The sequence below is a fragment of the Ammospiza nelsoni genome, chromosome 5 (genome assembly GCF_027579445.1).
Source record: "Ammospiza nelsoni isolate bAmmNel1 chromosome 5, bAmmNel1.pri, whole genome shotgun sequence".
NCBI lineage: Eukaryota > Metazoa > Chordata > Aves > Passeriformes > Passerellidae > Ammospiza > Ammospiza nelsoni.
The window spans coordinates 2292341-2312851 of NC_080637.1; the positions used below are offsets into that span (position 1 = coordinate 2292341).

The 20511-nt window shown below is 41.6% G+C and overlaps 1 protein-coding gene across 2 annotated transcripts in view; it reads left to right on the forward strand.

Moving 5' to 3' along the window:
• Window positions 1-20511, forward strand: part of CHCHD3 (coiled-coil-helix-coiled-coil-helix domain containing 3) — a 160143-nt gene that overhangs the window by 130258 nt on the left and 9374 nt on the right. For both annotated transcript variants that reach the window (XM_059471937.1, XM_059471938.1), the window contains exon 6: window positions 340-410. In XM_059471937.1, the coding sequence (XP_059327920.1) occupies window positions 340-410 (71 nt within the window). The remainder of the gene's footprint in view (window positions 1-339; window positions 411-20511) is intronic.

Sequence of the window (20511 nt, forward strand, 5' to 3'; positions counted from 1 at the left end):
GAGGAACACAAACAGGGCACTGCAGAGAAATCTAAAATCACTGTTTGGAGTTTAATTTCTAATGAAGAAGTTGCAGAGACTCCTGGAACACCTTGTGCTAAATATGGGATTCTTGCCTCATGTCCCTTTGTAGTTTATTCCCCAAGAGCCATTCCTTTTGCATAATCAAGACACACTTATTTAAAAAAAAAAAAAAAAAGTGATTTCTGAAACTCTGTCATTTTATGGTGAAGTTTTGACAGTTTTTTGAAACAGCTTAAATCCCAAAACAGCTTTATTGATTAGATATTATAAATGATGCTAACTGAAATCTGTATTTATTCTGTTTTTTCTTTCCAGAGTGCCCAGTTCTACAAAGTCACCACTGAGCAATACCAAAAAGCTGCTGATGAGGTCTCAGCTCGTTTCAAGTGAGTCCCCCCTGGTTTTTCCTGGCAGCTGGCTGAGTTCTTACCCCATGAAAATGCACAATCATTCCCCTTTCCTCCCTCACAGATCCTATCAGTCCCCCTGGCTGTTGAAAGGAGGGAATTTGGGAGAATTTGGAGGCCAACGTGTAGGAACCACAAGCTGCAGAGAAATGGGCTGCACGCTTTGTGTACATTTATTAATTTCTAGTTGATAAGAAGCATGAATTAGTCTAAAAATAGATTTGATGGAGCACCAAAAATGAGATTCCAGCTTTGCATCACAATGGCGCCACGGGAAGGATTTAAATGAGGAATTTCACTGTGCCCTCGGCAGTGAAGGTCAGATGGAATAATTTTTATTAGTGCTGAAGAAAGTGAAGTGAAGATCTGGTAATTGATGGATCAAAGTGACAGTGACCCCTGGCCTTGGACCTTCCCTTTGGGCTGCTCCATCCCTCAGGCTCCAGGGCCCATTCATCATTTCAGTGAGGACACAGAACTTTTTACAACCTCAATTCTCTCCTCTAACCAAGAACTGCTGCAGAAAAATGAATTATTCTGCCGCGATTTTCGTAGATTTGTGGAGGGATTTTCTTCTGGTTTTGTGTTTTGTTTTGGTTTTTGATGAGCAGGAAGAGAAAAATCCTTTCTGAGCTGCTGATAATGACACAAATATAATTTTAAAGTATAAGAAAAACTCATTTTATCTCTTTAACAGCAGGAATTGTTGAATATTCTTGGGTGTATAGATAAAAATTTTGTAGTGTTTAATGGTCAGACTATATTGAACACTGAATTAATCTGTCCTTAAACAGGATGACCATTGATCAAGGGCTGGTTTAAACATAATTTAGAGGTTTTTCCATCATGTCTGCAAATCCAGGAAGGTTGGGATGAAATTCCCACCTGGGTGTCTCCTTCCTCTGTTACAGGGGGATATTTTCAGCTTTCTAAATCAAATGATTGCCTCATTTCACATGCATTATTCCAAAAGAAGCTTTTTTGGTGGGATTTAAAGTTTTGCTGAAGGGCTCTGGGTGGGTTTAGTGAGCAGAGGTGGGTTTGGGATTGGGTTTTTCCTCCTGGTACATAAAGGATTTCCTAAATAAATCCAATTCTTTGGGTTCCTGTCTGTGCACAAATGGAGCTGTGGATGGAGCAGGGGCCAGACCTGAGCATCAAAGAAATTTAAGAAAATTTAGAAATTTAAGAAAATTAAGAAAATCGTTTTATAGGGTGCAGAAATCAAGGAATATTTACTGAGGAAGGTCCAATCCTTGATGGGATTGGAGTTTTCTTAATTTTCTAGAAACTAAAGGTATAAATTGAAATCATCATTTGACTGCTCTGTAATAGCAGTACTGCAATCACTGTCCTGCTTTTCCACCTCAAACCAAATTTCCTAAAAATTATTGGGAATTTTTACATCTCTCTGGATCCAGTATTGGTCCATTGCCTTCCAAGAAAACAAAATGAAAGAAAAAAGTGCCTGAAATATGCACATAAATTGTGGCAGATTTGATGAAGTGCCTGAAATACCAATATTACTTTACAATTTCAAGGTTTTTTCCTTACATAAAATCCTTTTAAACACAGTGTCTCTTTATTGAAGGTTTCAATGCAGGAGGTGTTATTTTATCACTGCCTCTTTTATGAAACTTGATGGATAAATGAGGAATGATTTAGTGAGACCTGAAGATGCTCTTTTGGCACTTCTCATGTGCAGTTTAATTGCACGTGAGGATTGAGAGGACAGAGGCTCCAGTGGTGTTTAAAGAGTTGTTTAATTGGCTGTAAAAGAAGAATTAAATAAGGTTGAGCTGCTAAATTTTGTTAATGCATAAAGCCATGTGCTGCCTGTGATTGCAGGTTCCAAGTGCAAGATTAATGGATCTAATTGTGGTGTTGGTAGCAAATAGTCTGACTTTATTTTAGGCATGTCTAGAATTAGGTGCCCAGTTTTAGTGCTATAGCTTGAATTTCTTCCACTTTTTAAGCTGCATCACTTCCCACAGCAAGAAGTGGATGGTGTTTTTATATATTTAATATTTTCTGGATTTTCCTTCCTCCATTTAATCCCCGAAATTACATCAAGTGTAGCTTCATCAGTCTTTAGGGATAATTAAACTCTATTAAAAGGGGAAAAATACAAATATCCCACATGGGTTTGGATCAGAGACCTGGTAAGTCTTATGTCTGCAGTTCCTGTTGCTGCCTGCATTAAAGTGATATTCCAAATATCCATGAGGAATGTTTTATCTCCACCAAAGCCCTGATTCACATTGATCAAATTGGGAATTATCAAATGCTCCATCTCTTTGCCAGCCTACTTCCCATTGATCAAATCCTAAATGAGCAGGTTCAGGCAGTTCCTGCAGTTCCCAAATCACATTAAAACAACATTACAGGGCCATGCTGCCCCTCCTAAAGCTGGAATTATCTTCCCACAGTTCCATTATAACCCCAATTATTCCATTATGAACATGGCTCTGTTCTAATGAGGAGTTTACACAAGGAGAGAAGAATGCAATGTTACAGGAAGAGCTGGGCTTTGGGCAAGGATTTGAACTTTTCCTAATCAAATTCCCCCTTTGTTTTGTGGGTTTTTTCCCTTAATTTGGAGGGCTGGGAGCGGGAAATTCGGCAGCTGCAGCGGTGACATTTTATTCCCCCGTGGTGTCTGGAGCCAAGTGACATCTTCATTATTCATTTAAGAAGCAGAGAGGGCAAAGGCAGCCTAAAATAAATGTTTTTATCTTCAATGGGTTTTGATTTCTGGTGGCATATTTAACATTCATAGCTGTGCAGCAGTTTTTCCTAAATATTCTGCCTAAATATTCCTCTCTGCTCTGCTGTCTTGTGGACAACATGGAATTGTTTCTTGCTGCTGGGGTTTTTTGGGAAAAACTTCATTCCCAGCCATCCAGACTGATGGAAACCCCAAATCCTCCTAGGGGGTTGACTGATCAGTTTGGGGTGAGGTTCCCCCCAATAATGGAATGGATTCCCCAAAGTTTGCTTGGACACTGACAGTGGTGATCCAGAGGATGCAGCTGGAAGTGTTGGGTGTTTATTCTGAATCACAGATTTAGAATAAATGCAGGAAAAATACAGTTTTGTGGTTAGGTCCCAGGTTTGGGCTCCTCCACTTTCACTGTGTATGTGTGGTGTAAATTTGTGTCAAATTTACACCACACAAATTTTCTCTTGGGTGGGTTTTGATTTCTGGTGGTGTATTTAGCATTCATAGCTGTGCAGCAGTGCTTTTTCCTAAATATTTACTAAATATTCCTCTCCTGCACTGCCACGCTGCTGCACAGCATGGAATTGTTTCTTGCTGCTGGGGTTTTTTGGGAAAAATTTAATTCCCAGCCATCCAGACTGATGGAAACCCCAAATCCTCCTGGGGGATTGACTGATCAGTTTGGGGTGAGGTTCCCCCCAGTAATGGAATGAATTCCCCAAAGTTTGCTTGGACACTGACAGTTGTGATCCAGAGGATGCAGCTGGAAGTGTTGGGTGTTTATTCTGAATTTGTGATTCAGAATAAATACAGAAAAAAATACCTTTTTGTGGTTAGGTCCCAAGTGTGAGCTCCTCCACTTTTACTGTGTATGTGTGGTGTAAATTTGTGTCAAATTACTTGAGATTGTTTCTTCAAAAACTCTGATTGTGCAGTTGCAAAGAGCTCCTCCACAATTAATCTCAGAATGTCTGAGCCCCTCTAAAGGGGATTTAGTCCTTTATTATGAATCCTTTATTATGAATCTTTTGGACATGACTGTCTCCATCAATTCCCATAGAAGGAGTGGGAATAAATGACAAATAACCAATAAATGACAAATCACCAATAATAAATGACAAATCACCAATAAGATATATAATATCTTTCTTTAATTAGGATTTTTCAATCACAAAGCCCAGGTCATTAATGTTTACTGAAAATAAAATTTAAGACATTGTTATGATCAGAAATTAATAATAATGGGTGGTTTGGCTGGGAAGGACCTTAAGGATCATCCAGTTCCACCCCTGCCATGGACACCTCCCCCATGAAGTTCTGTTTGATGCACAGCTGTGAATATTTGAAATATTCCCAATATTTCCTGGGTGTTCTGAGTGATGCTGTTGTGAGCTGTGAAGCTGAGAAGGAGCACAATGAAACCACAGTAAATTAATAACAGCAACACTTGGATATTCAGATATAATTATGTCACAAAGCAGTGGTGCCAATTCTCTGGACACTGAGGGAAAAAAAGCAGGGTAGAGAGAAAATCAGCTTTTTATTGATGACTTTGGAGCGAGTCCAGGGAAGTGTGGCTTTATTTTCTGTCCTTGTTACCCTTCTGATGTTGGGGCACATATGGTGACTTTTAAAGGGCTCTTGCACTGCCTGTAAATTAAAAATATTGATAGTTTCTTAATGCAAATATCTTCAGTCACCATCATGGTGCATTCACTTAACTCTGTAACACAGAAATCTGTGGTGCAGAGAGCCAGGCCAAGAATTTGTGCTTTATTTCTCCTTGTGCAGAGACAGACTTGCAGCTTGCACCTTAAATAACATCACTGATTGCCAAAATGGTTTGGGTTGAAGAGACCTCAAAGCTCATCCCATTCCACCCCCTGCATGGGCAGGGACACCTTCCTTGGACCAAATTGCTCCAGCCTGGCCTTGAATTAAAAGCAGCTGCTTTTAAACCTAAAGTTAAACTACAAATTACCAGTTATTTATGAAATCCCACCTAGTGTTTTGTCAATAGCAGAAAATAGGAAGCTACAAAAAAATCCTGCAGGCTTTGTGTCTTTAGTTCTGCTTTTTTTTGCTTAGCCAAGGGCAGTGAGCTGTGCACAGAAACCTCCTGAATTAATGTTTTCTTTTACAAATACAGCAAATATAAGTGGTGCTTTGTCAGGAGAGAGAATCACTGCAGGGTTGTTGGCCTTGGTGATGCTGTTGCTGGTGGTATCCTTGATTTTTTTGTCACATGGATGGTGGTCCAGGTTCCTCCTGACATCCCCTAGAGAGTGCTGAGGTGTTACTGGGTCTGGGGTCTTCAAAGGGACATGAGGAGTTGTTTATTGCATGAATATATCAGTCTGAAAGGCAAAGAGTTCAAGGTGTTAAAGTTCCTGCTAAAGCTTTCTGGCATTTTTTTGAGAGTCCCAAGCTGGAGCAGCAGCTGCAGGCACCACAGCCCCTTTTTCTTCTTTTTTTCTTTTTTTCTTCTTCTTTCCTTCTCTTCTTGTTGTTGTGGTTGTTGTTTCTTGCCCCCCATTACAGGGCGTTTTATCGATAAAACATCAATCAGCAAAAAACACGATTCTAAAACATTCTTTCCAAACCAATGTGAACTTGATTCTAATGTGCAAAAGTAGTACGAAAGTAGTGTCAGTTCTTGCCTAAAAACTACACATATAATATTATCTATATCTCTATATCTCTATATCTATATATCTATATCTGTATCTATATCTATATCTATGTCTATATCTATATATCTATATCTATAATATTATCTATACAGTATTATCTAAACCTATAATATTATCTGTTTTCTTCCTTAAAATTTACATGTATGAGTTTGTCTATCTACCTGAATAGTTCTATCTATTTACACATGTAATTTTATCTGTTTATGTGAATAATTCTACCTATTATAGTGGCAAGGTTCTGTTTTTGTTATGTTTGGAGCTAAGTTACTGAACTTTTAAACTAGGCTTTAGGGCCTTTACTAGCTAGCACAGTTTCTTAAGGCTTAAAATATATTTCTACTAACTTAAAACTATAATTTACACTTCCACTTGCTTAAAACTTAAACCTGCACTTCTGCTTCATATCTATGTGGCTTAATAGATCTTGATTTCTCTAAAGGCTTTAATTCAAGCCCTGCATTCATCTCTCTCTCTGAGGAACTCGGAGAGGCTTGCACTCCAACGAGAGAGGTGCGAGCTGTTTGTAAGTGATGCTGGGAATTAAAGAGTTAAATACCACAGCTCAGCTCAGCCCCTCAGCTTTCCTTAGCAACAGAGGTACCCAAAGGTCTCATTCCTCCTCCTGCTCTTGCACCTCTTCACACACAGCTGTGCTGCCACCAGGAGAGGTTTCTGAAGTGCTTCAAGCAGAGGGCTGTGATCTCAAACACATTTCACTGCACAAGCCAGGTGTGGGTGCAGTTTTCCAGCACCCTGTTAGCTTGAAACCAGCCCAGGTTCTGAGAGCACAGAGCTGCTGCAGCTGGGAGGAGACTTGAATAAACCTTTCCAGCCTCTTGTTCACCCTGCACATCCCAAACCCTGTTCCTTTTGAATAAACTCTTTTCTTTGCTCAGTTCTTTCACTCAGGGCTTGGATTCACCTGAGGGCTGCAGGAGCAGAGCTCACTCAAGAAATCTCTTGGACTTTGTGCTGCTTTGTACAAGAGATTGTGCTTTGACCAAGGGACCTTAAAAATCACCCAATTCTAGTTTAGAGAGGGGATTTTGGTGGGCTGAGGGCTACAGGAGCAGGGCTGGGGGCTACAGGAGCAGAGATCACTCAAGAATTCTCTTGGACTTTGTGCTGCTTTGTACAAGAGATTGTGTTTTAATCCAAGGACCTAAAAAATCACCAAGTTCCAGTTTAGAGAGGGGATTTTGGTGGGCTGAGGGCTACAGGAGCAGAGCTCACTCAAGAATTCTCTTGGACTTTGTTTTGTACGAGAGATTGTGCTTTGACCCTTACAAATCGCCCAGTTCCAGTTTAGAGAGGGGATTTTGGTGGGCTGAGGGCTACAGGTGCAGAGCTCACTCAAGAATTCTCTTGGACTTTCTGCTGCATTGTTCAAGAAATTGTGCTTTGACCCAGGGCCGTTAAAAATCAAAAATTAGGAGAGGATTTTGGTGGGCTGAGGGCTACAGGTGCAGAGCTCACTCAAGAATTCTCTTGGACTTTGTTTTGTACAAGAGATTGTGCTTTGACCCTTAAAAATCACCCAGTTCCAGTTTAGAGAGGGGATTTTGGTGGGCTGAGGGTTATCGGAGCAGAGCTCACTCAAGAATTCTCTTGGGCTTTCTGTTCCTTTGTGCAAGAGGTTGTGCTTTGACCCAGGAACCTTAAAAATCAGCAAGTTCCAGTTTAGAGAGGGGATTTTGGTGGGCTGAGGGCTACAGGAGCAGAGCTCACTCAAGAATTCTCTTGGACTTTGTTTTGTACGAGAGATTGTGCTTTGACCCTTACAAATCGCCCAGTTCCAGTTTAGAGAGGGGATTTTGGTGGGCAGCAGCTCCCCTGTCTCAGTTGCTCTGCACCTCTAAAGGAATCAGAGAATCCTTTGGCATCTCAGAATTCCCTAAAGGCACTTTGCAGTTTGTTTACCCGTGATTGTCACTTCAGCCATGACAATTTTGGGTTTCCCTGCAGCCACTCAGGTATTTAACTTGGTTTCTTTGATCAGTGCAGTCCCTTAGGAGCAAGGGCTGGATAAAACATGAATTGTGCATTTGGATGCAGATCCCTTCAGAACAAAGGGGAACCTGGTGAAATATTTGTGTGTTTGTCTTTCACAGAGAATCTGGGCATGAGGATGTGTTTTCATTGACATCTCTGAGCTCTGATGTGGAATTTAAACTTGCTGGTTTGGTCAGGAGGCTGGATTGAAGCTCTGATGGTGTTTTTGAGAGTTACATTAACTTTTAAAATCCATTATTCAAAATGTAGCACATTAATAAAGAGGGCAAGTCAGTTCTTTCCATCTTTGGCATAATCTTTTTTTTTCCCCTTTCTAGAAATCATGGATACATTCATTAAATCTCCCCTCAGGCTATCCCCAGCTTTTCCCACAGTGAGATCCTTTACTCTCTGTAATGGAGAAAGCAATCTTATATTGTGGGATAACTCTGGGAGAAAGCAATCTTAAAATGGAGAAAGCAATCTTAATATTAAGAAAGCAATCTTGAAATTAATGTTTGTAAAGCACCAAGTCAGGAGTAGGAATTTTTTAAAAAATTTCTATTAATTAATATGTAAAATAAAATATTTTCTGGGAGGGGGGACAGGTAGAACAGGGTAATTATTGTAGGATATTGTTGTGAGGGGATAACTGTGCAGGATGGAGTGGGATAACTGTGTAGGATATTGTGGGATAACTCTGTGAGGAAGCAATCTTAAAATTAAGAAACCAAAATTAAAATTACTGTCTGTAAGACACCAAGTCAGGAGTAGGAATTTTTTAAATTTTCTGTTAATTAATAGAATTATTTTAAATTAACTGTGTAGGATGGAGTGGGATAACTGTATACGATATGGTGAGATAACTCTGTGAGAAAGCAATCTAAAAATTAAGAAAGCAATCTTAAAATTAATGTTTGTAAAGCACCAAGTGAGGAGTAGATTTTTTTTTAAATTTTTCTATGAATTAATATGTAAAATAAAAGATTTTTTAGGAAGGGGGACAGGTAGAACAGGATAATTACTTTAGGATATTGTTGTGGGGAGATAACTGAGTAGGATGGAAGGGGATAACTGTGTAGGGTATTGTGGGATAACTCTGTGGGAAAGTTTGCCTGTGGGAGGGGAGTTAGAACTGGATGAACTTGAAGATCTTTAAAGTCTTTTCCAAGCTGAACCACTCTGTGATTTTATGATCTGCAGGTCCTTTCCCTATTCAGAAGGTTCTTTTCCTGTTCAGGGTGTGTTGGAAAGAGAAATGTGTTCATCCATTGCTGCGTTTCTCCATTTTCTCCATTTTTTGCATTTTCTGCATCTCCATTTTCAAGCATTTTCTGCTTACAGAGAAACCCAAAGTCATTTTAAAGAAGTAATTTTCATTTCCCTGTGAAAGAATCAAGTGAAACTCTGCCCTCACACCTTGGTGGCCTCCTGGAATTGGTTCTGATTCTCCTTTGGGGATTTATTTATAAAAGTTTATTTATTTATAAATAACTAAATAAATTATTTTGGAATATAATTTATACTGGGAATTATACTGGGAATGAGTGCTGGGGGAATTCCTGGATGCCCCCATTGGGACCATCCCTGCTGTGGCTGCAGGTTTGGGAGCTGCTCCTGAGGAATGAGCAGCTCCTCCTGGTGTGTTTGGCATTCCAGGGCACATCTGGCTGCCTCCTCCCTCCCCAGGTTTATTCCAAACAAAGAGTAAAGCCTCTTGATTTAATACTTTATCCTTTGTTGGGATTTCCTCTGAACACCAGTCACAGATTTCCCAATTACAGCATTAAAGCTGGGAGGTTAAACCCCACAGCAGCTCCTTTTTGTTATTAATTTGTTCTGTATTTCCTAATCTTTTGTGGCTGAGATTTACAAATACCTTTTCTAAGGATGTTTTTAATGAGGCCAAGCCATCTGTAGGATCAAATCCTACAAATCTCACTTGGGAGCCTCCAGCACACACCTGCCTTTGGGGAAGGGAGAATATTTCCCAGAGCTGCTGGTGGGGTTTTTTTAAGGAGAATTCACCTGTTCCTGGGTACAGGGTGAAGAATGAATTACAAATTATCTCTGTTACCACATGACATGTGGTTCCTCTCTTTTATTTTAATCTCCTTTCCAGGAGTGTTGGAAAATCAGGGGGAAAAAATACACCACAGCCATTCTGCTTGGAGTGCACCTGAGGGAAATCACAGCTTAAAGGCAAAGTGGGCAGTAAATATTTGGGGAAATAATCTCAAAAATCATGGAGGTGGTTGTAAAAGGCTGTCAGACTCAGAAAATAAGGTTTGTAAAATGAGCATTTAGGTTTCTTTAAAGTGGTTAAATCATAGGATCACAGAATGGTTTGGGTGGGAAGGGTCCTTAAAGGACATCCTGTGTGTCATGGATGCCATGGCAGGGACACCTCCCACTGTCCCAGGGGGCTCCAAACCCTGACCTTGGCCATTGCAGGGATCAGGGGCAGCCCCAGCTGCTCTGGGAATCCCTTCCCAAAATCCCACCCCAGGCTCCCTCTCCAGGGAATTCCCTCCATTCCCAGCTCTCCCAGCCTGGCATTGGATCCATCCCCACCCCGACTCCTCTCTAGGAAGGGATTTTGGGCTCTGGGGGCTTCACTGGCAATCTCAGCACTCCAGGAAGGGTCTCCCTTCCCTTTGCCATCCCCAACTTCCATAAAAACCCCTGGGGATGGATTCTGAGTGTCCCAAATCCCAGAATGGTTTGGGTGGGAAGGGCCCTTCAAGCCCATCCCATTCCAATGCCACCATCCCAGGCTGCTCCAGCCTGGCCTTGGGCACTGCAGGGATCAGGGGCAGCCCCAGCTGCTGTGGCAATGCCAGCCCAGGCAGGAATTCCTCATTGCCAAGATGCCACCCATGGCTGCCCTCTGGCAGTAGGAGCCATTCCCTGTGTGCTGTCCCTGCAGGCCTTGTCCCCAGTCCCTCTGCAGCTCTGCTGGAGCCCCTGCAGGCCCTGGAAAGTACAAATGAATACAGATCAGTTCCCCTTCTCCTCTTTCAGAGGGAATGGGTGCCACAGCAATAAGTTTATAAATTCTGTCAGGTTTTCAGTTCACTACCTGAATATAAAACCCCTCAGTCCCACAGATCTGCGCTAAAAGAAATTCCTGAAATCCTCATAATTTCCCCTTCCAATTGCAGTCCCTTAAACACAACCCACGTTTTCCTGGGGTCTCTATTTTGTGTATTGTAGCACAATACACATTTTTCAAGCTGGAAGGGGAATAATTTGATCCTGCATGGAAAGAAATGAGCAAAGCAGTTATTCCTTTCAAACTTCCCTTGCCACTTAGCGTGGCTCCCACTTCCAAGGCATTTAGGAGCTCCATTAAGCCCCTGGGTTTGCTCCTGTGCATGCATTAGGAGCAGAGCTGGGGTAATATGGAACAGATTTGCTGTATCATGGACACATTTATGAGGATTGATAACAGCCAGGGCTCGGTGTTAACTTTTATTTTCAAACAGGCTGCAGGAGAAACTGCCTGGTATTGCTTGGAGGCTTTGATTTATGAAAAGGTTTGCTGCCTGAAAAAGACATCCCATAAAGCAGCTCTGCTGGCAGGAGCATTATGAAGTAGGGTTGTGAGCAGAGCAAACAATAACTAACTGTAATTATGTTCATTATTGTCTCTATGAACTCCCTGTACCTTTAAAGGGGGGGATTTTGCACTTATTCCCTCCTCAGCTTTTAAGTGGACTCACCTTTCCCACTGAGTGGGATGAAGGTGAGAAAATCCTGCTGGTTTCTAGTGGCAGCACCCCCAGAGAGGCTTTTTTTTGTTTGTATGGAATGAAAGAGGTCACTGAAATTATACCTGCTTGCTCAAATGATGCCAGGAGGAGAAGGAGGAGCAGGAAAGGTCTGTGGTGAAAAATGCTGCTTCTCTTACAATTCCCATCACTGATTCATTTTCCCCTAAATTATGACTGTTCTCTGAGGGTTATTTCACACTGTTGCATTTAAGCCCCTTCAAAACAAACCCAAAAATCCCAACATGATGGCAAAGATCACCAGGTTTCAGAACTATTTTCTTTCTCTCAAACCATCCTTTGTGACAAGATGAGCCTCAGGAGCAGCAAGACGAATTCTTCACACAGCAGCAATTAGCAGAAAACTTTAGTGAGGAACAAATTGAAATCAGGGGGCACGACCTGACTGGGGAAAATGTGAGTGGTTAATCTAAAGTTTGTCAAACTTGAGCTGCTTTAACTTAAAAGCATCCCTTCACCAAACCACCTGAAGACCTTGCGAAAAGAAATCAGAGCTTGAAAATTGTGCTGAGGTTATAAAACACAAGGATGACTTTCTTGGAGCAGAGTGAGTTCTGTTAAATGAGGCAGTGTCTAATTAATGCTGCCTGCACAGGGAGGGGGCGAGGAGAGACCTTGGGAAGGTTTTTGTGAGCTGGCACTGAGGTTTCCATCGGGGGTTTTTGTGAGCTGGCACTGAGGTTTCCATCGGGGGTTTTTGTGAGCTGGCACTGAGGTTTCCATCGGGGGTTTTTGTGAGCTGGCACTGAGGTTTCCATCAGGGGTTTTTGTCAGCTGGCACTGAGGTTTCCATCAGGGGTTTTTGTGAGCTGGCACTGAGGTTTCCATCAGGGGTTTTTGTGAGCTGGCACTGAGGTTTCCATCAGGGGTTTTTGTGAGCTGGCACTGAGGTTTCCATCGGGGGTTTTTGTGAGCTGGCACTGAGGTTTCCATCAGGGGTTTTTGTGAGCTGGCACTGAGGTTTCCATCGGGGGTTTTTGTGAGCTGGCACTGAGGTTTCCATCAGGGGTTTTTGTGAGCTGGCACTGAGGTTTCCATCAGGGGTTTTTGTGAGCTGGCACTGAGGTTTTCCATCAGGATCTTCTGCCTCAGACCGTTCCTCTGGTGCCCTCACAGATCCAGGGAATGGTTTGGGTTGGAAGGAACATTCCAGACCGTGCAGTGCCATGGCAGGGACACCTCCCACTGTGCCAGGCTGCTCCAGCCCCAGTGTCCAACCCGGCCTGGGACATTGCAGGGACCCAGCTGCTCTGAGAGGGGCTGGAACACAAATCAGGGAGCCCTGAGGGAGCTGGGGGTGCTCAGCCTGCAGGAAAGGAGACTCAGGGTGCCCCCAGCACTCTCACAGCTCCTGAAAGGTGCTGTGGAATTTGCAGGCAACCCTGACAAGGGAAGAGATGGGAATCTTGACTCCATGTTTCAGAAGGCTGATTTATTATTTTATGATATATATTATATTAAAAGAAAATGGTGTATTAACACTATACTAAAGAAAGAGAAAGGAGACATCAGAAACGTAGAAAGGAATGAATAATAAAATCTTGTGACTGAGCAGAGTCTGGCACAGCTGGACTGGGATTTGTCATTAATTAAAAACAATTCACATGCTGGGCAAACAGTTCTCCAAATCACATTCCAAAGGAGCAATACATGGAGAAGCTGAAGTTTCCCAGCTTCTCAGGAGAAAAAATCCTGGCAAAAGGGTTTTTCATAAAATATGTCAGTGACAAGGTGCCTGTGCCCAGCTGCCCTTGGGCTCTGTCTGCAGCAGCACTGGCACACCCAGAATGCCCTCAACCACAAAGGATGTTGAGGGCATTCTGTTTTCATGTTTCTGTAACACATGATATATTTTTTATTAAATTATTATTATCATTATTATTAAAAGTTACATATAATAATTTTATTAATAAAATTATATTATTAACATTATTATTATTATTATTATTAAAAAATAAATATTAACTATAAGCTATCATACCTTAAATAAAATAACTCCACCTTTAAACAGTATTACGAAACAGTACTGATTTATTTTTATTATTAAAAATAAATTTATTATTACCATTATTATTATTTTCAAAAATAATAATGATAAACTATCATGCCTTAAATAAAATAATTCCACCATTAAATACTACTACACCAAACAGTACTAATTTTTTATTAATAAAAATTATTATTTAAATTATTATTAAAAATAAATATAAACTCTGAAATATCATACCTTAAATAAAATAACTCCATTAAACACTACTATACCAAACATGTTAAAACTCCAATACAAACTAGAATCCAGAACAACAAAATAACATCCCTCTATTAACATTATCAATTTTTCTCCATTCCTTTAACAATAAAATACAAACCTCACTTTACTTTCACCTAAAAAAACATACAGTACACCTAAAAACAACTACCCCAAAAATAAAAACACAACCCCACCATCTACCATAATCTAATCCAAACCACACTAGAAAAAAAGTAAAATTCCAAAACATTCACTATAAATACATCAATAACATCATTGTGTAGAAAAACACAACAACAAAAGTATTTTAGAAAAGAGAAAAAAAATCATACAGATATCTCAAGGCTCAGATATATTCTCAGCACCTTCTCAGTGGGATTATTGCTCTTTGTTGGAGTTGATGACAACATCTACAATAAATGCATCAATAACATCATTGTGTAGAGAAACACAACAACAAAAGTATTTTAAAAAAGAAAAAATCATCCAGATATCTTAGTCTTAAGATATATTAGAGCAAGGTGCAGTGGCCCCTGGTTCTCAGCACTCTCTCAGTGGGATTATTTCTCTTTGTAGGAGTTGATTACATTTGATTGTTGAATCGTTTGATTGATGAATTTGTTGTTGCCACCCAGCTGATTCTGTTTTCTGAAAAGAGTGGCTCAGCCTCATCCCAACCCAAGATTTGTAGAACCACACATGGCCTTTGTGGCTTAGCAGAGTGAATCCAAGCCTGTTTTCCTAAATAACTTCATGGCCAAATGAAAAATTGGCATTTATTTTGCTTTCTCTTAAGATTACAACCTTCAGTTCCCTCGAGTAATCGTCACCCGAAGTGTTTAACTGGTGATTGCTTTTTCTGGACACTGCTTCTGCCCATAATATCTTTGATTTTTGTGGTCACTTAACAGAGGTTTGGGGCCTTTTATAGCTGAAGAGAATAGTTAAATATATATTGCTCTGGAGAGTAATATTTGGATAATAATGTGCCACGAGTTAGTGTCTTGTGGTTCTTTGTGTTGAGTGCTGTAGTTGACCTTTGCTAGAGAGGATAAAAGTGCCTGCTTGTTAGAACATATTATTTAGCACCTTTAGAAGGGCAAAACTGGTTGGTTTGGGGTGTTTTTTTTCAGTGTGAGGCTCAGTGATGATTTTATCACCAGGGTTTGGGATGATGGTGTGATGTTAGTCCTTTACAAAGCCTGCAGTGAGTTGTAGCTCTTAGGAAATAAGTGGCACTAATAAATCCACAATGTGCTTTGCTGTCCTGCATTTGGTTTATGCTGCTCATTTGGACCTGTCTGGATATTTTTTGGTGTGTCTGTGTGCTTTACACACACAGTGATGTAAAGTTACAGTGGAAAATTTAATGCAGGGACAGGAATAACACTAAAATAGATCATTTAAGTGGATGAAACTTTGTCTTTTTTTGCCACCTTCATATAGAAGCAGATTTCAAACTGTTGTAGAATTATTTTTTTCTTTGAAAATTAGAAATATCAAGGTTTAATCTCTCCAAGTAATCCTAGAGCTGGCATCAGCCACTTCTGTGAGAAATATCAGCAAAACATCAGTTCAGTCTCCCAGAGCCTGGATCTGCCTTTCCACGAGCTGGAGCTGGAGCTGAGGAGAGCTTTGATTCCTTTGCTCCCCAAACCTTCAGAAACCTCCTCCAAATTCCATATTAGGAGTAATAAGGAACTCTAGCACATGGTGTTGTTTGCAGTGATGATCCTTGACTTGTGTTCTCCTGATCAGCCAAGTGGAATCTTGCCAGTCTTTATTAAATAATTCTTTTTTGGGTGAGTAAGGCTGAGCCCAAGTGATACCACATGCAAGCTCTAAAAATAGTCCGAGGTCTGGGTTGACATGATGAGGTTTGGATGCAAGTGTTGGATTGCTGATCATGAAATTTGAGGGGTTGGCTCCATCCACGCTGAGCTGATGGGACTCTGGAGCTGGGAAAAGTTTGGATTTTGTCCTTAGCAGTGGTGGGACAGGCTTGGCTACATCTGGGATCATTCTTTGGCTCTGAACTTGTCAAAATGAAGAGCTGGGTTTGATCTGTGCAAGGCCAAGAAGTATTTCTCTATATATTTCTATATATAACATTTAGGTACTACAAAATATTCCACAGAGTTAAAACTGCTCCTCCTTAAGTTCCTTCTAATTAAAGCCTGCGGTTGCTAAATTCTCTTGCCTACTTTGTAGCAGCATCCATGCCCCTGTTAGAAGGAATTTGTATCATTGCCATGCATGTGATTGTTTATTTTAGTATCCTGCTATTCACTAAAAACTGTCCCTTAAGCTAAAAAGAAAAGTGCCTCCTAAATTTGGGTAATTCCAGCACTCTGCTCCCTTTGCAGCTGCAGGAACCAGCTGTGGGTGAGGTACATTTGTGCATTAATGGTGGTGTGATTTGGATTTGAAGAGGGTTCTTCTTCTGTTTGAGGGTTTTTTCTTCTATTTTTGGAGGGGAGGGGAATTTCATAAACAAATAGTGGTTTGGGGTCATTGCAGATCAGTTCATATCAGTTTAAATCAAAGTATTCAAACTCATTTTGTCTCTCAGGGTGGATGGGAATCCTGTCTTAATTTGATAGCTTGCTTCTTGAGGTATTTGGAATTTAGGCAACCACAGCAGGTCAGATCAGAGTCTCCTGAGCTGGGAGTGGGATTTTAGGGAATGCTGTAAAAATGAGGGAAGTGTTCAGAGATACCATTTTGCCTTCAAACAAGTGGTGCTGTGGGGCTTTCCTGAGACACATCTTGCTTGTAATCTCTTGCTGGGCACCTCCCACCTTCCTGCAGAATTATTTTTGAACCTAAATGTTCTTTTGATAACCCCAGTATGCTTGACAGTGAGTCCCAGCTTTTCATCAGCTGTTCTTTGGGGAAGGTTTGGATTTTTTTTTGGCATTGTAAACCCACTGCTGGGAAACCTGTCTGTCTGCCTCTGCCTGTAATCCCGTGATGATTTCATCCTGTAATTCATTGATAATTGAGATCCAGCTCTTGCAGTTGTCCTTCTCTGGGCTGAAGAGATCTGCTCCTCATGAGGTGTCCTGAGGGCCTGAAGGTTGGCGTTGGCAACCAGTTCATCCAACAAATTAGGATCCACAACCAGGATAATTTTTCCTGATCCTCATCCTGTTGTATTCCTCTTCAGTTCTTGCCCAAGCAAGATTTAAGGATTTGCATAACTTTGCATGTGCAAATGTGAAATTGCTCAATCCTGGAATGGTTTGGGTTGGTGGGGACCTTAAAGCCCATCCAGTTCTTTTCCTTTTCCTTTTCCTTTTCCTTTTCCTTTTCCTTTTCCTTTTCCTTTTCCTTTTCCTTTTCCTTTCTTTCCCTTCCCTTGTTCTTCCCTTCCCTTCCCTTCCCTTCCCTTCCCTTCCCTTCCCTTCCCTTCCCTTCCCTTCCCTTCCCTTCCCTTCCCTTCCCTTCCCTTCCCTTCCCTTCCCTTCCCTTCCCTTCCCTTCCCTTCCCTTCCCTTCCCTTCCCTTCCCTTCCCTTCCCTTCCCTTCCCTTCCCTTCCCTTCCCTTCCCTTCCCTTCCCTTCCCTTCCCTTCCCTTCCCTTCCCTTGTTCTTCCCTTTCCCTTTCCTTTCCTCTTTCCCCTTTTCCCTTTTTTCCCCTTTTCCCTTTTTTCCCTTTTCCTTTCTTTCCCCAAATTCCAAATGTCAGAATGTTTGAAGTAGATATTTATTTGCTTTTGACAAGGCTGGGTAAGAGATGAAATAAATGAGAGCGTGACAAACATTTCCCTGGGATTTTGGGGTGCAGGGGTTTTTGGAGAAAGGATTTAAAATAACACAAGGAAGATTAACTCTGGACTTGATTATGAGTAGCACAAAAAGTGGAGTAAGCTTTATTCCAACCTTTAAGTTATTTATTTAGTAGATTTTACATTCTCAATTGCAGAGCAGAAACCACTGTGGTTCCCTTGCAGCATTTCAGCAGAGATTCATTAGGAAAATTCTTTCTTTGACACCTTTTGGAGAAGTCACACTCGGCACCCGAGTGTAAATAAAAGCAAGAATCAACTCTGCAGTACTTGATCTTTTGCTGGCAGCACTTCCCACGCAGTGATTGTGAGGGCTGTGTGTGGGCACAGCTTGATTAGGGACCAGCATTTGTAGATATTCAGCAATCAGATCTGTGTTTTTCCTTCCCAATCACTGGGAGAAGAACTGAACCATTTGGTTTGTGCCTCACACGTTCCATACCCTGCCTTCGAGTCATCACCTACTGCATGTGCAAAAACAAGCTTCAAAAATAGCTTAATAGAAGGAGTAAATTAATGGAAAAACTAAAAATAATGGTGCAGCAGTGAGGACCTTCATTACCATGTGCCCTTTTGTCTTTTTTTTCCCTGGGTTCTGTTTTACAATTATTTTCTGTGCTACAAACTTGTCCTGTGGATTCGCTTGACAGCGATGCTGCCGGGAGAAGTGGGTTAAAAAAAGGAGGATTCTTCTTTTTTTAAGAAGAATCACCTTTTGGCTGAGGTGATGTTAAAAAAGAATCCTTTCACCAGCACCTTTTTGGGTGGGGATAAAGAGCACAAATGCCTTGCTGCTGTTTCAGAGGTGTCCTCCACACTTCAGCTTTGAGCTGCCCTTCCCTCAGGCTCTCCTGAGCTGGGCTCACGTTTCCCTTGCTGCCTCTATATTCAAAATCCCTCCACTCTGCCCTTTCCTGTCCATCTGCTCAGTTAATCCATCTCTGCTCAGGTTACCAACCTTTATTTTACTTTTTTTTTTCCTTCCTGGCCAAAAGAAATAGAATCTTGCCCTGACTGTGTCTGGTGAAAGTGATTTTCCTACCCCAAATTCACATCATCCCTTTTCATCCTGCTGCTGGCATCCTCACCAGTGTTCTCCAGGAAAATCACACATCTTCACTTTCCCAGCCCTGCCCGTCCCATTTCTGCTTCCCTGCTGTTTCCAGTTCCCTACTGACTTCTCTCTGAAGCATCTGTGACTCCACCTTTACTCCTCACTCATCCCCATTTCAATTTCAGTCTCATTTCCAAAATTCCCAGAGCAGCTGGGGCTGCCCCTGATCCCTGCAATGTCCAGGGCCAGGCTGGACACTGGGGCTGGAGCCCCCTGGGACAGTGGGAGGTGGCCCTGCCATGGCAGGGGTGGTACTGGAGGGGCTTTAAGGTCACTTCCAACCCAAACCATTCCATGAAACACCTTTTGCTCTTTCTCAGAAGGAATCTCTGCTGAACACAGACAATGTTAATTGATTAAATTCCCACAAATCCTTCTGAAAGCCCTCTTCATAAAGCACCTGAAAACAATTCAGGTGTTGCACATTTCATGGGCTGCCCATGGGTGTGGATTGGTTGCCTTTTGTTTCACCATTTGTTGTTCCTTATCCTTGTGTTTATTCTGAGAACACTGAGAAAAGAAACACTTTCCTTTTTTTGTTGTTTATTTTGCATTCTGCCAGGCCTGGTCAGAGCATGGCTCCATCAGTAGGACTAAATAAACCAGGTCAGAACATCCTCTGCAACACCACCCTGTGCTGCTGCTCTGGGATCAGTGTAAGGTTCATTTGTGGGGTTTTCTTTTCAAGTGAAGACTTCCCTGGATTTCCCATGCTGGGAACAGCCCCAGTTTGTGGTTTGGATGTGCTGAGCTGCTCTGGGGAGGAGGCACAGCAAGGTGTGATCTCAGAGAGCTGTGGGCTGTGCTGTGCTTGGACACACAGCCCCAGTCTGGTCTGTTTAATTCACTGCTTCAGAAGTAGCCAAGGGTTACACAAATAAAATCAGCTGCCTTTGATAGGTGTCAGCACTTTAATGAGGAATTAAATTAAGCCCTGGGTACTCCTGCCCATCTCATGGCACTATTTTTATCTCACGCTCTCCTTTTTTGTTGCTATTTTTCCCCCCCCATATTTTTTATGACAATTGCTTGAAGTCCTGATCTGGGGGGGGATTATGCCAGATACCTGCACAGCTGGAAACTCATCAGCCATTCAGATTCCTTCAGTGAGAGTGTCAGTTTTAGCACGAAGCTCGCAAAGCTCACCGTGGTGATTTCAAATTTCCTCTTTAGTAGACATTTTGTTTGAATGCCATGAAGGGGCTCCTCTCCCCAAGCCCCCAGGAGCACAATAAGCTATGCTCTTTGAGAGAGCCCAGATGAGTACAAAGTTGCCTTCATTAAATTTTCTTTTCATGCTTTAGCATAGAATATTTCTTTTTAAGACTCTCTCTCTCTCTCGTTTCCTTTTGTGTTTTCATCCTATTACCTTTATGAGATTGTGATGCATCAGCTCTCTGAAAAAGGTGGGTGCACAGCTCCCTCAGAGGTTTATTCCTGTGCTGAAAGATTATTCTGGCATGGGAGGTGCTTCAGGAGCAGCTGGAGAAGGGAAAGCAGATCAAGGAATTGCAAACTTAATAAAGCCACGCTGTTCCTCACCTGCCATGTGGCTGCTGCTCGTATTGACTGAGAAAAGCAAAGCTTGGAGATTTTGGGTGTGTTGGTTCTGTTAAGGAGTTCTGGAGATTTGTCAGCATTCCCTGGCATTCCTGCTGCACTCCCATGGTTTGTGGTTTTCCTTCAATTAAGTTATGAAATCCCTGAGCAATTAATTAAATAAAT